At 36.0% G+C, this 15,585-nt stretch overlaps 1 protein-coding gene across 8 annotated transcripts in view; it reads left to right on the plus strand.

Moving 5' to 3' along the window:
• Positions 1-15,585, plus strand: part of NF1 (neurofibromin 1) — a 257,559-nt gene that overhangs the window by 45,081 nt on the left and 196,893 nt on the right. For all 8 annotated transcript variants that reach the window (XM_070390404.1, XM_070390401.1, XM_070390396.1 and 5 more), the window contains exons 2-3: positions 11,566-11,709; positions 13,503-13,586. In XM_070390404.1, coding sequence (XP_070246505.1) covers positions 11,566-11,709; positions 13,503-13,586 — 228 coding nt within the window. The remainder of the gene's footprint in view (positions 1-11,565; positions 11,710-13,502; positions 13,587-15,585) is intronic.

Genomic DNA, 15,585 nt, shown 5'->3' on the forward strand with positions numbered 1-15,585 from the left:
GTCCCCATTTTCATTTCTGATTTTAGTACTTTGAGTCTTTTCTCTATTCTCTTGGTTCGTTGAGGTATAAGTTTGTCAATTCTGTTGATCTTTTTGAAGAACCTAACTTGATTTCATTGATTTTCCTCTGTTATTTTTCTATTATTATTTTGTTTATCTGTGCTGTCATTTTATTATTGCTTTCCTTCTAGCTTTGGGTTTCATTTGTTCTTATTTTTTATCTAGTTCCTTAAATTGTAAAGTTAGGTTGTTAATTGGAAATTTTTCTTGTTTTTAACATAAGCATTTATAGCTATAAATTTCCCCTTAGCACTGCTTTCACTGCATCCCATTAGCTTTGATATGTTGTGTTTTCATTTTTACTTATCTTTATTTTCTAATGTCCCTTGTGAGTTTGTCTTTGAAGCGTTGGTTGTTTAAAAATGTACATTTGATTTCCACAATTTGGTGAATTTTCCAGTTTTACTTTTCCAGGTTTCCAATTTCATTCCATTGTAGTCAGAGAAGATACCTTGTATATCTCTCTTTTAATTTATTGAGATGTTATTTGTGGGCTTCCTTGGTGGCTCAGACGGTAAAGAATCTGCCTGCAGTGTGGGAGACCTGGATTCGATACCTGGATTGAAGATCCCCTGGGAAGATCCCCTGGAGGCGGGCATGGCAACCCACTCCAGTATTCTTGCCTGGAGAATCCCCATGGGGAGCCTGATGGGCAACAACTGAGTGTCTAAGCGCAGCACAGCAGTGGTGGCTCAGTGGTAAAGAATCAGCCTGCCAATGCAGGAGATGCGGGTTTGGATCCCTGGGTTGGAAAGATCTCCTTGAGAAAGAAATGGCAACCTACTTTGCCTGGGAAATCTCATGGACAGAGGAGCCTGGCATGCTATACAGTCCATGAGGTTACAAAAAAGTTAGACATGACTTATGCCTAACGAACAACAGTTGTGACCTTACCTATGCTTTAACCTGGAAAATGTCCCATGTACACTTGGAGAAGACTGTGTATTCTGTTGTATATGTATATTTGGTTTCATTGGTTTATTATGTTGTTTGAGTCCTCTATTTTCTGACTTACCTTCTGTCTGGTTGTTTTCTCCACTATTGTGAGTGGAATATTGAAGTCTCCCAACTATTCCTGTAGAACTGTCTATTTCTTCCTTCAGTTCTGTCAGTTTTTGCTTCATGTATTTTGATGGTCTGTCAGCTGTATAAATGTTTATAATCTGTCTTCTTACTGTATTGAACCTTGTATTAACTTATGATGTTCTCCTCTGTAGTCATAACTTTTTTTGTTTGTTTGTTTGTTTTACTTTTTTTAAAGTCTGCTTTGTGTTACATTGGGTTTCCCTGGTGTCTCAGATGGTAAAGAATCTGCCTGCAATGCCTGAGACCTGGGTTTGATCTCTGGGTTGGGAAGATCCCCTGGAGAAAGAAATAGCAACCCACTCCAGTATTCTTGGGCTACAATCCATGGAATCGCAGCGAGATGGACACAGCTGAGCAGCTAACACTTTGACTTTCACTCAGTGTTTTATTAGTCTAGCCTACCGCTTTTATTTTTTTTAAGCTTACACTCTGTTTGATAACTGTATGGAATATTATTTTCCATTCCTTCATCTTCAGCCTATTTGTGTCTTTGGATGTCGAATGAGTCTCTTTTAGGCAGCTTATGATTGGATCATGTGTTTTTGTCCATTTTGCCAAGTCTCTGTTTTTTGATTGGAGGGTTTAATCTAATTACATTTTAAGTAACTACTGATAAGAGGGGACTCACTGTTGCCATCGTGCTGTTTGTTCTCTATATGCCCTGTAGCTTTTTTAGTCCCGCGTTTCCTACATTACTGTCTTCCTTTGTGTTTACTTTTTGTATATTCTATGGCTGTTTGTGGTTACCAAAGGGATTACATTTAATACCCTAATGTTATAATATTTATTTGTTATAAAGCTCTCTGAATTTTGACAAATGCACAGATTCATGTAATCATCACCATGGTCAAGATACAGGAAGTTTCATTACCCTCCAAAATTCTCTTGTACCGCTTTGGCCATGAGGGGAGGTGGTGGCAAATTCTGAGAGGACATCTGTTGTCTTGCAGAGGAGAGTCCTCTGAATTATCCTCAAACAGGCATGGGGAGTGCTTGCTCTTAGTAAGCAGTAATGGGCCACTCTGTAGACTTAGACCGTTCAGGAGAATTTGGAGATAAAAGATTTGGGGGAGCACCAACCCAGATGTTTCCATTACCCCTGTTGGAGTCTTACTGTTCTTTGTCAAACACAGCTCTGATCTTGGCATAGCAGGCCTGCCTTGTTTGGAAGTTTAACTTTTGGAGCCCAGCAACTGTCCTGGTCTAGATTTCTTTGCCTTCCTCTTGGAGAAGAGACGAGGGCATCTTTGTGTACTTTCAGAGAGGCCTTCTGGCTTTCATACTTAGATTCCAGTTAGCAGTCAGTTACATTTTTGTTATCTTTTCTTGCAGAACTCAAATAGTTTAGTAATATTCTTCCAAACCAGTTGTTTTCGAGGTTACTTTTTCTCCTTCATTGCCAGCTTTAAATTCCTGTCTTAGCACCTACTCCATCTGCCTTGAGAGCCTAGTGCAGGATGTTCATGAAGACGTTCCTTTGGGATCAACACCTGTGAGGAGGGAGAATTGGGCAGATGCAAAATTCAGGTGCAGTGCAGGCCTGGCATCAGATTTGGCCAACCCCTTTGGGGAGCTTTGGCACTAGAATGGGCCCTTTTGAGTTTCCCAGAATCGGGCTGAGGTGTTCAGGCCTTTATATTGCCATACCAGTTAGTTGGATTAGTTAGTATAGGAAGAGTATCATCTGGGCAGCATCATTCTCTGCAGGTGAGGCGAGCCCTGTGGGACTGACTGACAGTTAAGTCCTTTCTGAAGGGGGAGCTGAGCAGTGCCTCAGTATTTACCAAAAATTCCCCTGTATCCACAGGGAGTGAAGAGTTTGTTTTTGTTTTTTTTAGTATTATTAACACATGGATTTAAATATGTGTAGATGTAGCAAAATTTCCATTGACTTAAATATGTATGGGATGATGCACAAATGTATGTAAATATACAGTTCAATAAGTGTTTGCCAAGTAAACACACCAGTGTAACTGCTACACAGATGGGAACTAAAACAATGCTAGCAATCCAGGAGTTCCTCCTTCCCCCTCCTTTTCCTTCTGCTCATTACTTGCTCTTTCCAAGGGTCTCTATTATCTTGACTTGAATTTAACATATTTTTGAATTTGTGTAACATTCATCCATACCACATCTTTTGTTTGACTTCTTTCAGTATTTGTGAATTTAAGCTTATAATTGTAAGTCATTTATTTCCTTTGCTATAGAGTTTTTCTTTGTTTGAATATACCCTTTTTGAAAACCATTTCTGTTGTTGATAGACATTTGGAGTGTTTCCAGTTTTTGGAAATTATGAAATCATGGCTATAAACGTTTCTGAACATACCTTTTGGTGGACATATGTACACATTTCTGTTGGGTATATACCTATTGAAGTTATTGAGTACAGTTGGTCTCTGTATCCACGGGTTCCACATTTGTGGATTCAACCAATGAAGATAATTTCTGGGGGAAAAAGTTCCAGAAAGTTCCAAAAAGCAAAACTTGAATTTGCCAAGCAACTGGCAACTATTTACATAGCACTGCATTGTATTTACATGGCATTTATATCATATTAAGTATTATAAGTAATCTAGAGATGATTTAAAGTATATGTAAGGATGTGCAAGGTTACCTGGGCTTCCCTGGTGTCTCAGCGGTAAAGAATCTGCCTGAAGTACAGGAGTCCTGCAGGAGATGAGGGTTCAGTCGCTGGGTTGGGAAGATCTCCTGGAGTAGGAAATGGCCACCCACTCTAGTGTTCTTTCCTGGAGAGTCCCATGGACAAAGGAGCCTGGTAGGCCACAGTCCAGGGGGTTGCCAAGACTCTGCCGTGATTGGGTGACTAAACAACAGCAAAGGATGTGCATAGGTTGTGTGCAAGTGGTGTGTTTTACGCAAGGGACTTGAGCGGCACAGATTTCTGTGTCCTCTGGACTCCCAAACCAGTGACCTGTAGATTTGGAGGGATGACTGTATATATATGTTCCATTTTAGTAGATAAAATGGAATTTCAGTCTTCCAAAGTAATTACTGATTTACACTCGTACATTTAATGTACAAAAGTTCCAGTTGCTGTGGTTTTCCCTGTTTATTTAGAATGTTACCTTCTTGGCTGTATAATTAAGAACTGGCTGTACTTAGGAGGGTTCTTCTTTCTTTTAAAAGGTTCTGTACTCTAATTTTTTGTCTTCTGAAGCTGTGAGATTTTTGAATTTCTATTCTGCTTTTCAGAAGTTCTGGTTTAGCTTTTTTACCCTTTTCCACCCAATTACGCATTTGAGACTCCCTCATGTTTTCAGTTTTGTCACTCCAGCACTCAGTGACAACCAAAATCTCTGATTTTGGTTCCTCTTTCCTTCCTTCCACAGAGGTACTTGCTTGGGAAAGGCATATTTCTGAGTCTCTCTCTCTCTCTTTTTTTTTTTTTTTGCCCAGAGTCTCTCTCTCTCTCTCTTTTTTTTTTTTGGCCCAGATTCTGCGAATGCCCCACTGGGAGGTGGTGGGGGGCTGTGGAAACAGCTGCAAAAGATCACCTTACCTCCACATAGTTCACCTTTTTTTTTTTGAAGCTTAGCCTCTCTAGACCTCATTCCTTCAGTAGCTCTCTAAAATCTTGAAACAGTTGATTTTTTTATCTTTTTTGTGTGTGAGTTAGGGGGAGGTAGGGGTTATTTTGCTGTGAAGTACTCTACCTTACATGGAAGCAGAAGTATGAATTAAAGCATATTTGATTTTTAAATAATTTAAAATTGTTGTCCATAGTGTTCAAATTATTCCCTTTTTGACCAGTGGAAGCCTTCTCAAAATACATTCCTTAGTCTTTTTTGACTGGACCTTTTGACAGCCTTCTTTGGCAGCTTTCTTGCTATTTGGTATCATAAGGTATTGCAGGTTTACCACGTACCTTTTTGCTTCAGATGTGGAATCAGCTGTTTTCTGAAGGGGTCCTGATTCCTTTGACCAGGAAATGGTATCTCAAGATCATTACTACAGGGTCGAACATTGTTTCTAGGCATTTTTAGCAAACAAAGGTAGAAAAACATATTTCGTTTTCTTCATACAAGATGAACTATAGTAAGAATTGATATATCAATATATACCTTCAATTCCAGTTCAAGACTACAGGGTTTTTACTTTACTATTCCTCTCCCATGCTGAGAGTCTCAGTTTTTAGTAACACCAATAATGATAGAATTAAAATATCACCTAATCACTCATTTCCTTAATCTCACAATATGTACAGAATCAAAATTTATCTTCATTTTCTTTGTCCCAAGAGTATATTCCATTATGAATGTATAGTCAACCTAATATGATTTAAAATAACTTAGAATAGTTCTTCTGTTCATGATTATGCCAATAAAAGCTTAGATATGAATTTCAGTTTGTTTATTTTTTATTCTTTTATTTTTTAGTATTTTAATTTAATTTTATGTTTACATAAATTACATAATTTAAAAATAAAATGTACAAAAAACAGGAAATGTAGATTCTGTCCTTGTCACCTTTATTTTCTTTCGTTTCTTAAAGATAACCGCTTAAAAGCTTTTGTATTTCGTCTTTCTGTTATTGTATGTGTGAAGATTTGTGTGTGTGTGTTTATTTCTCCTCCTCCCTCCTAGATGAATGGTAGCATACTGTACATCCTTTTCTTCATCCTGTTTTTTCAACTTAAAGATATATCCTGGAGACTGTTCCGTAGTTTGATGAATTTTGACCCATTTTTGTTATTTTTTAAATGTTACGTTTATACAAGTCTTTTATTTAAGTCATTTAAATTCTGTGGTCTGTGTTATTTGCTTTCTCAGCATATATTTTGGTGTTTCAGGAGGTTTGTGTATTAGGGTTCAGTTGGGGAAGCCAATTGTGTGATGGGGAAAGCGACTTATTATGGAAATTAGACCATGTACAATTTTGAGAGGACTTGTGAGGTGAAAATCTAGAAGGAGGAGTTGGAAGATCAGAGAAAAGGAGTCACTAACCAGATCCTCTAAATCAGTGGCAATGGATAGACCAGTTGGAGATTTTAGGGAAATCTGAGAAGCCGCTGTGGTGGGACTGTGTGGGAGAAACTTAAGGTGAGCCACGTGGAAAGCTCTTGCTGCGTTTCGTTACCCACGGTGTAGATTTTCACCTAAGCATCTGGTGGTAGGCTTGTGCCACTGCTCACCCAAGACAAACCAGCAATTTTTTTTTTTTTGTTGGTTATTTTTATATTGATGTCTTTGTATAGTACTCTAATTCCCTCCCTTTTTTGGGAGGGGAAGTTGTTAAACAGTGGTTTTCTTCTATAAGCAGTACTGAAGTTAGCTAGTAACCTATTCTCATCTCCTTCTCAGCCAGTGTTTGGTTTAAAATAATGTCCTTTTACTCTTAGTACCATAAGGCAGTCCGTATACCAAGAGTATTCTTTTTTGTGTATTCTCACTGCCCTTTCCCAGTTTTGATAACTGTACCATATCTATACTGTCATTACATTTAGCAGTTACATAGTGTGTTTTCTCCCTTATTATCATTATTTATTTTCAGTTCTTTTAGTAAATACATATTTAATGGTCCCTCATAGTGTAGATGTGTCTTCTGTTATTTTGGTTGACTGAAGCATATTGTCTAGTAGATTTCTTAGGAAAGGCTCAAGGGAACCATATTTCCTGGGTTCATGCAATTCGTAACAGTTTGATTATCATCATTTTACTTGGAAGTCAGTTTGCCTGCATGTAAAATCCTTGGTTTACTTTATCTTCTCTTAAGAAACTTAAAATGTTATTTCATTTTCTCATTAGCATATAGTATTGTCAAAGTCTGAGGACAGTCTGGTTTTTGTTTTTTGTGTAAATGACTTTCTGCCTGAATGTTCAAAGGATTTTTTGTTTGTTTGTTTGTTTCTTATTCACAGAAGATCAATAGTTTTACTAAAATATGACCTGGTATTGGTCATTCTGGGTTAGTTTTTTCACGTATGTGGTGTGCCCTTTATACAGTTTGAAATATTTAAAAAAATTATCAGCAAACTTTCCTTGAATTCGTTTGTAATATCCATTCTACTCCATTGATTTCATTTCCTTCTTTGAGAACTCCTGTTATACCTATGTTGGATCTTGTTTGCCTGTTTTCTCTGTCATTGTATTGTAAATTCCCATCTCATTTTCCTTATTTTTTGAATATTAGAATTCTCCTTCTGTTTACCTTTTTCTCTTAAAGCATTATATTTTCTTTTATTTACTCAATATCTCTGGTTAGTCTTCACTTCTGAAATGATTTTTTTCTAATTCTTTTCTGAATTTTGTCAATTAATTTGTAATTCTAATTTATTTCACATCTTTAGTCATTTAAAAACTTCTCTTGGCTCATTTTGAATTAATAATTTACAGTTTCATCTGTTGGTGAACATATCTTTTTGGCATGTTTTCATTTTCTGTAGTAATGCTATTCTGTCTCTTATTCTTTTTTTCTCAAAATAGTTTCACATATGACTTGACTACAGTGTTTTCTGTTGCTCATTTTTATGTGAAATTAATTTTCCTGAGTTGTTAGGAGAGAAATGTGGGCCAGTATAGCTTTCTATCTTCATGGCTCTGGAGTGCTTCTGTTGCTTTCATGAAATTAAACAAATACATCATCTCATTCTTTGTAAGCTCTCTTGGCTTTCTTCTCTTTTCCACCTTCTATTGGGATCTTTTTCCTTTGCCCCTGTTGGTCTTATTGTTTTCAATTTGGAGTATATCTCAGTACTTTCTTCTCAATGTGGTCTTCATCCTGGAAGGGGGTGTTTCTTTAGCTGGTTAGTTTAGAACTGTGCTATTCAGTGAGTACATGGCCACTTAATGTTAAGTTTAAGTAAAATAAATTTAAATAAACATTTGATTCCTTATTTGCATTAGCCATGTAACAGATGCTTAAGCTTAATAGCCATATGTGGCTAGTGACTACTATAATGGGCATTATTAATACAGTGTAATAGCCTCACCACAGAAAGTTCTATTAGTGATGGTTTAAAGTGTGCTTTCTTCTTTTCACAGTTTATTATAGACTTTTTGCACACAAGTGCCAATTGCTGTGTGCAACCCCCCCCCTGTGTTTCAAGCTAAGCTCTAAACTTGTCCTGCTGTACATCTCATTGAGGATGTAGTACAATTTTGGGATTTTCCTCTTGTCAGTTCAGCTTAGTCGCTCGGTCGTGTCTGACTCTTGTGACCCCATGAACCGCAGCACGCAGGCCTCCCTGTCTATCACCAACTCCTGGAGCCTACGCAAACCCATTGAGTCAGTGATGCCATCCAATCATCTCATCCTCTGTCGTCCCCTTCTCCTCCTGCCCTCAATCTTTCCCAGCATGTCTTTTCAAATGAGTCAGCTCTTCGCATCAGATGGCCAAAGTATTGGAGTTTCAGCTTCAGCATCAGTCCTTCCAATGAGTATTCAGGACTGATTTCCTTTAGGATGGACTGGTTGGATCTCCTTGCAGTCCAGGGGACTCTCAAGAGTCTTCTCCAACACCACAGTTCAAAAGCATCAATTCTTTGGTGCTCAGCTTTCTTTATAGTCCAACTCTCACATCCATACATGACTACTGGAAAAAGCATAGCCTTGACTAGGTGGACCTTTTTGGGCAAAGTAATAGCTCTGCTTTTTAATATGCTGTCTAGGTTGGCCATAACTTTTCTTCCAAGGAGCAAACGTCTTTTAATTTCATGGCTGCAGTCACCATCCACAGTGATTTTGGAGCCCAAGAAAATAAAGTCTGTCACTGTTTCCTTACCTATTTGCCATGAAGTGATGGGACCAGATGCCATGATCTTAGTTTTCTGAATGTTGAGCTTTAAAGGCAACTTTTTCACTCTCCTCTTTCACTTTCATCAAGAGACTCTTTATTTCTTCACTTTCTGCCATAAGGATGGTGTCATCTGCATATCTGAGGTTATTGATATTTCTCCCAGCAATCTTGATTCCAGCTTGTGCTTCATCCGGTCCAGTATTTCTCATGATGCACTCTGCATATACGTTAAATAAGCAGGGTGACAGTATAAAGCCTTAACATACTCCTTTCCCTATTTGGAACCAGTCTGTTGTTTCATGTCCAGTTGTAAGTATTGCTTCTTGACTGGAACACATTTCTCAGGAGACAGGTCAGGTGGTCTGGTATTCTCATCTCTTTTAGAATTTTCCAAAGTTTGTTGTGATCCACACAGTCAAAGGCTTTGGCATAGTCAATAAAGCAGAAGTACATGTTTTTCTGGAACTATCTTGCTTTCTCAGTGATCCAACGGATATTTTTCAATTTGATCTCTAGTTCCTCTGCCTTTTCTAAATCCAGCTTGAACATCTGGAAGTTCATGGTTCATGTACTGTTAAAGCCTGGCTTGGAGAATTTTGAGCGTTACTTTGCTTGCGTGTGAGATGAGTGCAATTGTGTGGTAGTTTGGGCATTCTTTGGCATTGCCTTTCTTTGGGATTGGAATGAAAACTGACCTTTTCCAGTCCTGTGGCCACTGCTGAGTTTCCTAAATTTGCTGGCATATTGAGTGCAGCGCTTTTACAGCATCATCTCTTAGGATTTGAAATAGCTCAACTGGAATGCCATCACCTCCACTAGCTTTGTTCATAGTGATGTTTCCTAAGGCCCATTTGACTTTGCATTCCAGAATGTCTGGCTCTAGGTCAGTGATCACACCAAGGTGATTATCTGGGTTGTGAAGATCTTTTTTGTGTAGTTCTTCTGTGTATTCTTGCCACCTTTTCTTAATATCTTGTGCTTCTGTTAGGCCCATACCATTTCTGTCCTTTATTGTGCCCATCTTTGCATGAAACATTCCCTCGGTATCTCTAATTTTCTTGATGAGATCTCTAGTCTTTCCCATTCTCTTGTTTTCCTGTATTTCTTTGCATTGATCGCTGAGGAAGGCTTTTCTTATCTCTCCTTGCTATTTGGAACTCTGCATTCAAATGAGTATATCTTTCCTTTTCTCCTTTGCCTTTCACGTCTCTTCACAGCTATTGTGAGGCCTCCTCAGACAACCATTTTGCCTTTTTGCATTATCAATATGTATGATCCTATTTCCATTTTCTTAATTGTTCTGTTTTTTGTTTTTTTTAATAGGTCTTTCCCTTCTCTTGTGTTTCCTGCCTAGAGAAGTTCCTTTAGCACTTGTTGTAAGGCTGATTTGGTGGTGCTGAATTCTCTTAACTTTTGCTTGTCTGGAAAGGTTTTGATTTCTCCATCAAATCTGAAGGAGAGTCTTGTTGGGTTGAGTATTCTTGGTTGTAGGTTCTTTGCTTTCATCACTTTAAATATATGGTGCCATTCCCTTCTGGCTTGTTGAAAAATTGGCTGATAACCTGATGGTAGTTCCCTTGTATGTTATTTGTTGTTTTTCCCTTGTTGCTTTTAATATTATCTTTGTCTTTAATTTTTTGTCAGTTTGATTACTATGCGTCTCCGTGTGTTCCTCCTTGGCGTTATCCTGACTGCAACTCTCTGTGCTTCCTGCACTTGGTTGACTATTTCCTTTCCCATGTTAGGGAAGTTTTCAGTGATTATCTCTTCAAACATCATTTAGTATTTCTTTGCCGTCAAGTTAGTCAAATTATTAACTGACCAAGAAAATTTGGACATGCCACTTGGTCTCTTTCCACTTTTTGTTGCTCCATTTTAAAAAGGAGGAAGCTGGACTCAGGTTTGCTTTTTCACGGGGGAACTTCATCAGTGTTCTCTGTTAGTGTTAGCAGGATCTAATATTTAAACAGTACATGTATTTGTGATGCTTTCAATACAGAATGCTGCTCTTAAACTGAGTAGAAATGAACTTTTTTGTAGTGCAAATTGGTTCATTCTCAGGTAAGTGTGGTCCCCTTAAAGGATACTTTTTTCCATGAGATCTATCTTTTTGTCTGTCACTCCCTCAACTGTGTACCTGAGGGTGATTATCTTACCTGAGTCAGTTTTACTATGTATATTGTAGGCTATACAGTTTGTTTTGTTTTCTGAACAATCGAGTTATTTGCCATTATTGACTAGAGGTCTAAGGCGTAGATTTTCTTAATCTATTGTTTTTTTAATGCTTGAGTTCAATATATAAGGGAAAAGATTGTTTGCATTTTCTTGCAGACATTTTTCTCTGAAATAATTTTTAGCTTCATTGAAGTAGCTCTATTTATGTGAATCACCATTCTGTCTTATATAGTGCTGGGTAAACATTTAATTTTGTAGATAAAGATTTATGACTTCTAGAAAGCTGAAAAAATGGAAATTTCTACAGAATTTTAGATTTGCTATAAATTTCTTTATATATTGAAAATTGGAGTTTTTAAGCTACAAATATATGTAATTGTGGTTGATAAAATGTTCCTAAAAATCTCATGATTTTTCAGTGAGAAATAGATTTCTCATTAGTCATTTTAAAATGTAAGTTTATGTGTTGTTTTTGTTTGTTCCCTCAGCTTCCAATAAAAACAGGACAGCAGAACACACATACCAAAGTCAGCACTGAGCACAACAAGGAATGTCTTATCAATATTTCCAAATACAAGTTTTCTTTGGTTATAAGTGGCCTCACCACTATCTTAAAGAATGTTAACAATATGGTGAGTATTTGCATTACTGTTTTATGGGGGAATTTGGTTTGTTTTCTATTTTAAAATTTGGAGCAACGTATTTTGAAGTAAGTAAAGTCATTTTCTGTGGACTCTGGATGTAAAGATTTATCTTAATTTGTGGATAAGTGCAGATAACCTTTTAACTTTCTTTTTAGATTTTAATTCTTTTGTTTTAGATGCTTGTCTTATTTGTGACTCTATCTACTGTTTGATTTTTCTGAAATTAGAATTTCATACAGATTTTGTCATATGTGAATTGACTATAATAATCTATTTAAATCTTTTCCTTAGCTTGTCATTTGAGTATTTACATATCAGATTGTCCTAGTCCGAAGGAGTTGGTAAATAAAATATGACTTTGTAGTCCTAAAATGTGAAATTGCTTTTGTGAAGATACTGTTTATTTCCTTCCTCCTGTAACCTGTGGCAGATTCCATTGTAGAGAGTCTGTGTGGAAATAGTTTTCCTCAGATACCAGTTTCATCAAGTATTTCCACTGTCAAAAGCTCATGATGGCTTCTTTTATTCCTTGTTTTATAAAATTTGTTTACATTCCCTAGACTTCAGCATCCTCCTGCTGTTTTCTCTGTGTCCCTTTGAACATATTATCAATATTTTTCCTGTCTCTGTCGGGTGGTTCTTTCCTCTGTGTCAATTCCTATCTAAAATCTGCTTCATACTCAGTTCGGAACAGCCGATCTGGATACATCTTGATTAACTCCCAAACTGCTCAGCTTGTTTTGAGCACTTAAAACCACAATTTTTATTGTTTGTATTGAGCAATGAAACTGATTTTTGGTTGTAGATTGTGAAAATCAGTAAGTACCATTTTCATAGTCATATCATCTTTGGTGTGTTTTCTTTCTAAAAAGTTGATTGGAAAATATCCCAGAGTTACAAAATTGGTAAACTGGAGGTGCGGTCAGTCCTTTGCTTTACAAAGATATTTTCTCTTTATGGAAAAAAAAATAAGATTTTCTGAAAAACGCAGAACTTTTTATAAACATGTATAGTGCTTTACAGAAATACATTTAAGATTTTATGGAGCTATTCTGTTAAACACAGTGTGTGGGTCATAGTGATAGGATCTTGCTTATATAAATAAGTGGACATGTTTCCAGTTAGATTGAAAATGTTTTAGTATTTGGACCCTTCTTTTAAAAATGAAAACAGTATTGCAATATTGGCATTCATTTCGTGCTTATTGAGTAAATTAAGTTATGGAAGCCATAATCTCTTATTGGTAAATAACATAGTGAGTGCTTAAGACTTAATGTAATTGATGTTACAGCATTTTGTTGCTATTAGAGTTTAGGCTTTGATTTTTTGATTATTTTGCGGCATCAAAGTGTGGTAAAATGTTTAACATTCTAGTAAAGATCTGTATATCTAAATCCTATATATTTAAAAAATATTGTTCAAACCTAAATTGTACTTAAAAACTAGCAGAACATGGGACTTTCCTAATGTTACCATTTCTTTAATGGTGTTCATTTCAAAGTACATTTACTACATATTTTAAAAGTATAAATTAGAGTATCTTTTACTGTGGCAGACTAATGGCAGATTGTAGTAAATTCCAGCATTTATGTTTGAGAATTAATTTTGTGTGAGCATTAGGATAAAATCAGAAATAATAGATTTAAATGTAGTATAATTTGGGAGATAAAATAGCAGACTGTTGATTTTCTTGATCCTTAGTCCCTCATTTTTCAGACGTGTGCTGATTTGTGGTGGGGAGTAGTAACCAACTTTTATGTTCTGAATATCTTTTCTTTTAGAGAATATTTGGAGAAGCTGCTGAAAAAAATTTGTATCTCTCTCAGTTGATCATATTGGATACACTGGAAAAATGTCTTGCTGGGGTAAGTGAATCTGTTCTTGAATAGGCATGTTTTATGAGTTCAGTTTTGAGAATGATCTGATGTACTGAATGAAGCATAGATGTGGACAAGGAGAAGAGTCATGGACTAAAACATGAAAATGAATTTTGTTAGCAGAGCTGACAGGGTAGCATAGAGAAGTTTTCAAGAAAAAATTATATTCTTATCTTTTGTAAATTAAATGTTGATTATTTATAAGTAAAAAATTTTATATTTATAAAGTTAAGTTGGAGTCATATCTCTCAGGTTGTTTAGAAAAGATTTTATAGAAAAGTCACTATTTCATTTAATTAATTTCTCCAGTGGTTAGGCCTGTGGCATTGCTTGGCTGTCAAAAAATGTGATGTTAAAAACCATGAGAATCTTATTTTCCCCTGTATGAATCTGATTTTAATATTTTACTTTAAAATTTATGATAAAGAGAACTTAAATTTAAGCTGTTATATTGCTGATAGATCCTACCTTAAAAACACTTTTTATGTAAATATGAACATATAAAATAGATACGTGGAGGAGTATGTGGGTGTGTTAGTCACCCAGTTGTGTCCGACTCTTTGTGACCACATAGACTGTAGTTCACCAGGCTCCTCTGTCAATGGAATTCTCCTTGCAAGAATACTGGAATGGGTTGCCATTCCCTTCTCCAAGAGATCTTCCCAGCCCAGAGATTGAATCCTGGTCTCCTGCTTTGCAGGCAGATTCTTTACCATCTGAGCTACCGGGGAAGACCATGTGGAGGAATAGTTGAGTACAAAACAGTTGTTTCTCATGTTTCCTCTAAATAGTTATCTCAGAGTTTTCAACCATGACTTAATTAGAATTTTTTCAAGAAGATTGGTTGTATAGACCATAGTGTTTCTATATTTGAACAGCTTTAACTCTTCCTGGAAAATAGTAGGAGTTTATATAAATATATAAATATTATATTTATTTTAAAAATTATTTTACATTTATTCATATTAAATTTTATATTAATACTTTAATACCTCCATTTTAAAGATCTGTCTCTTCAATATGTATTGGGGTTAATTTATTTCTTAGAAGATTATAGTCTCCCTTCCTTTGACCTATCTTTTGCTTTTATTCTAAATTGCTTCTCTCTTTCACATGTTAAAGTTGTTCTCTATCGTAAACCTAGATAAGAAAGGACTTTGACATATGAGCACTGATACGTAGAGAAGAGAGAAAACAGTCACAAATGTTTAAGGAATGTGTAGGACAAGGAGTTGGACAATACATACACTTCACACGACGATAGATCCTTAGGGAAGAGAACTATTTTAGACGATAGGCCACAAAACCTAAGCATGGTGTTTTAAATTCTTTTATTGACCCTTACCCATATTCCTAAATTGTGAGATAATGCTTATAAATTTTCTACTTAAATTGGGGGTGAGCTAATTTTGTTTTAGCTTTGTGTTGTCTCTTAATTTGTGATGAGCTGTCATTCATTTATAAAACGGGGTGGAAGAGCAAAAAACCTGTTAACTGTTTAACAGAATGATGAAAGTTTGAAGGTACATGATTATTTTTTTTTTAACTTCTCTTGAATCAATTTTTTGTAGTGGTCTTACTACTTTGTAGTTACCAATACATCTCTGACACCCATGTTTGAATGGAAGTATGCTGGTTTATTGCCTCTTCAGTTCTACATCTTTTCTCCATTAACATTTATAATCAAGAGGTACTGGTAAATGTATTTTGGAGAATGATCACTGATATCATTGGCCCCAGTTTAATGTTATACTCTTTGGAGATAGCCAAAATGAAGCTCTACTAAGTGGACATGGTATAACTTACATAATCCATAAAATAGACATTAACTTGCTTTGCTCTACTATTGAAAATGTGTAATTTTTTCATTAAATTTATAATTAAAAATAGTATTGTTCATATTATTGAACAGTTGTGTTTTTCTGGATTGCCTTCATTGACTCTCTTGATTTTCCTTTTTATTTATTTTTTTTAATTAACTTTTTTT

The sequence above is a fragment of the Bos mutus genome, chromosome 19 (genome assembly GCF_027580195.1).
Source record: "Bos mutus isolate GX-2022 chromosome 19, NWIPB_WYAK_1.1, whole genome shotgun sequence".
Classification (NCBI taxonomy): Eukaryota; Metazoa; Chordata; class Mammalia; order Artiodactyla; family Bovidae; genus Bos; species Bos mutus.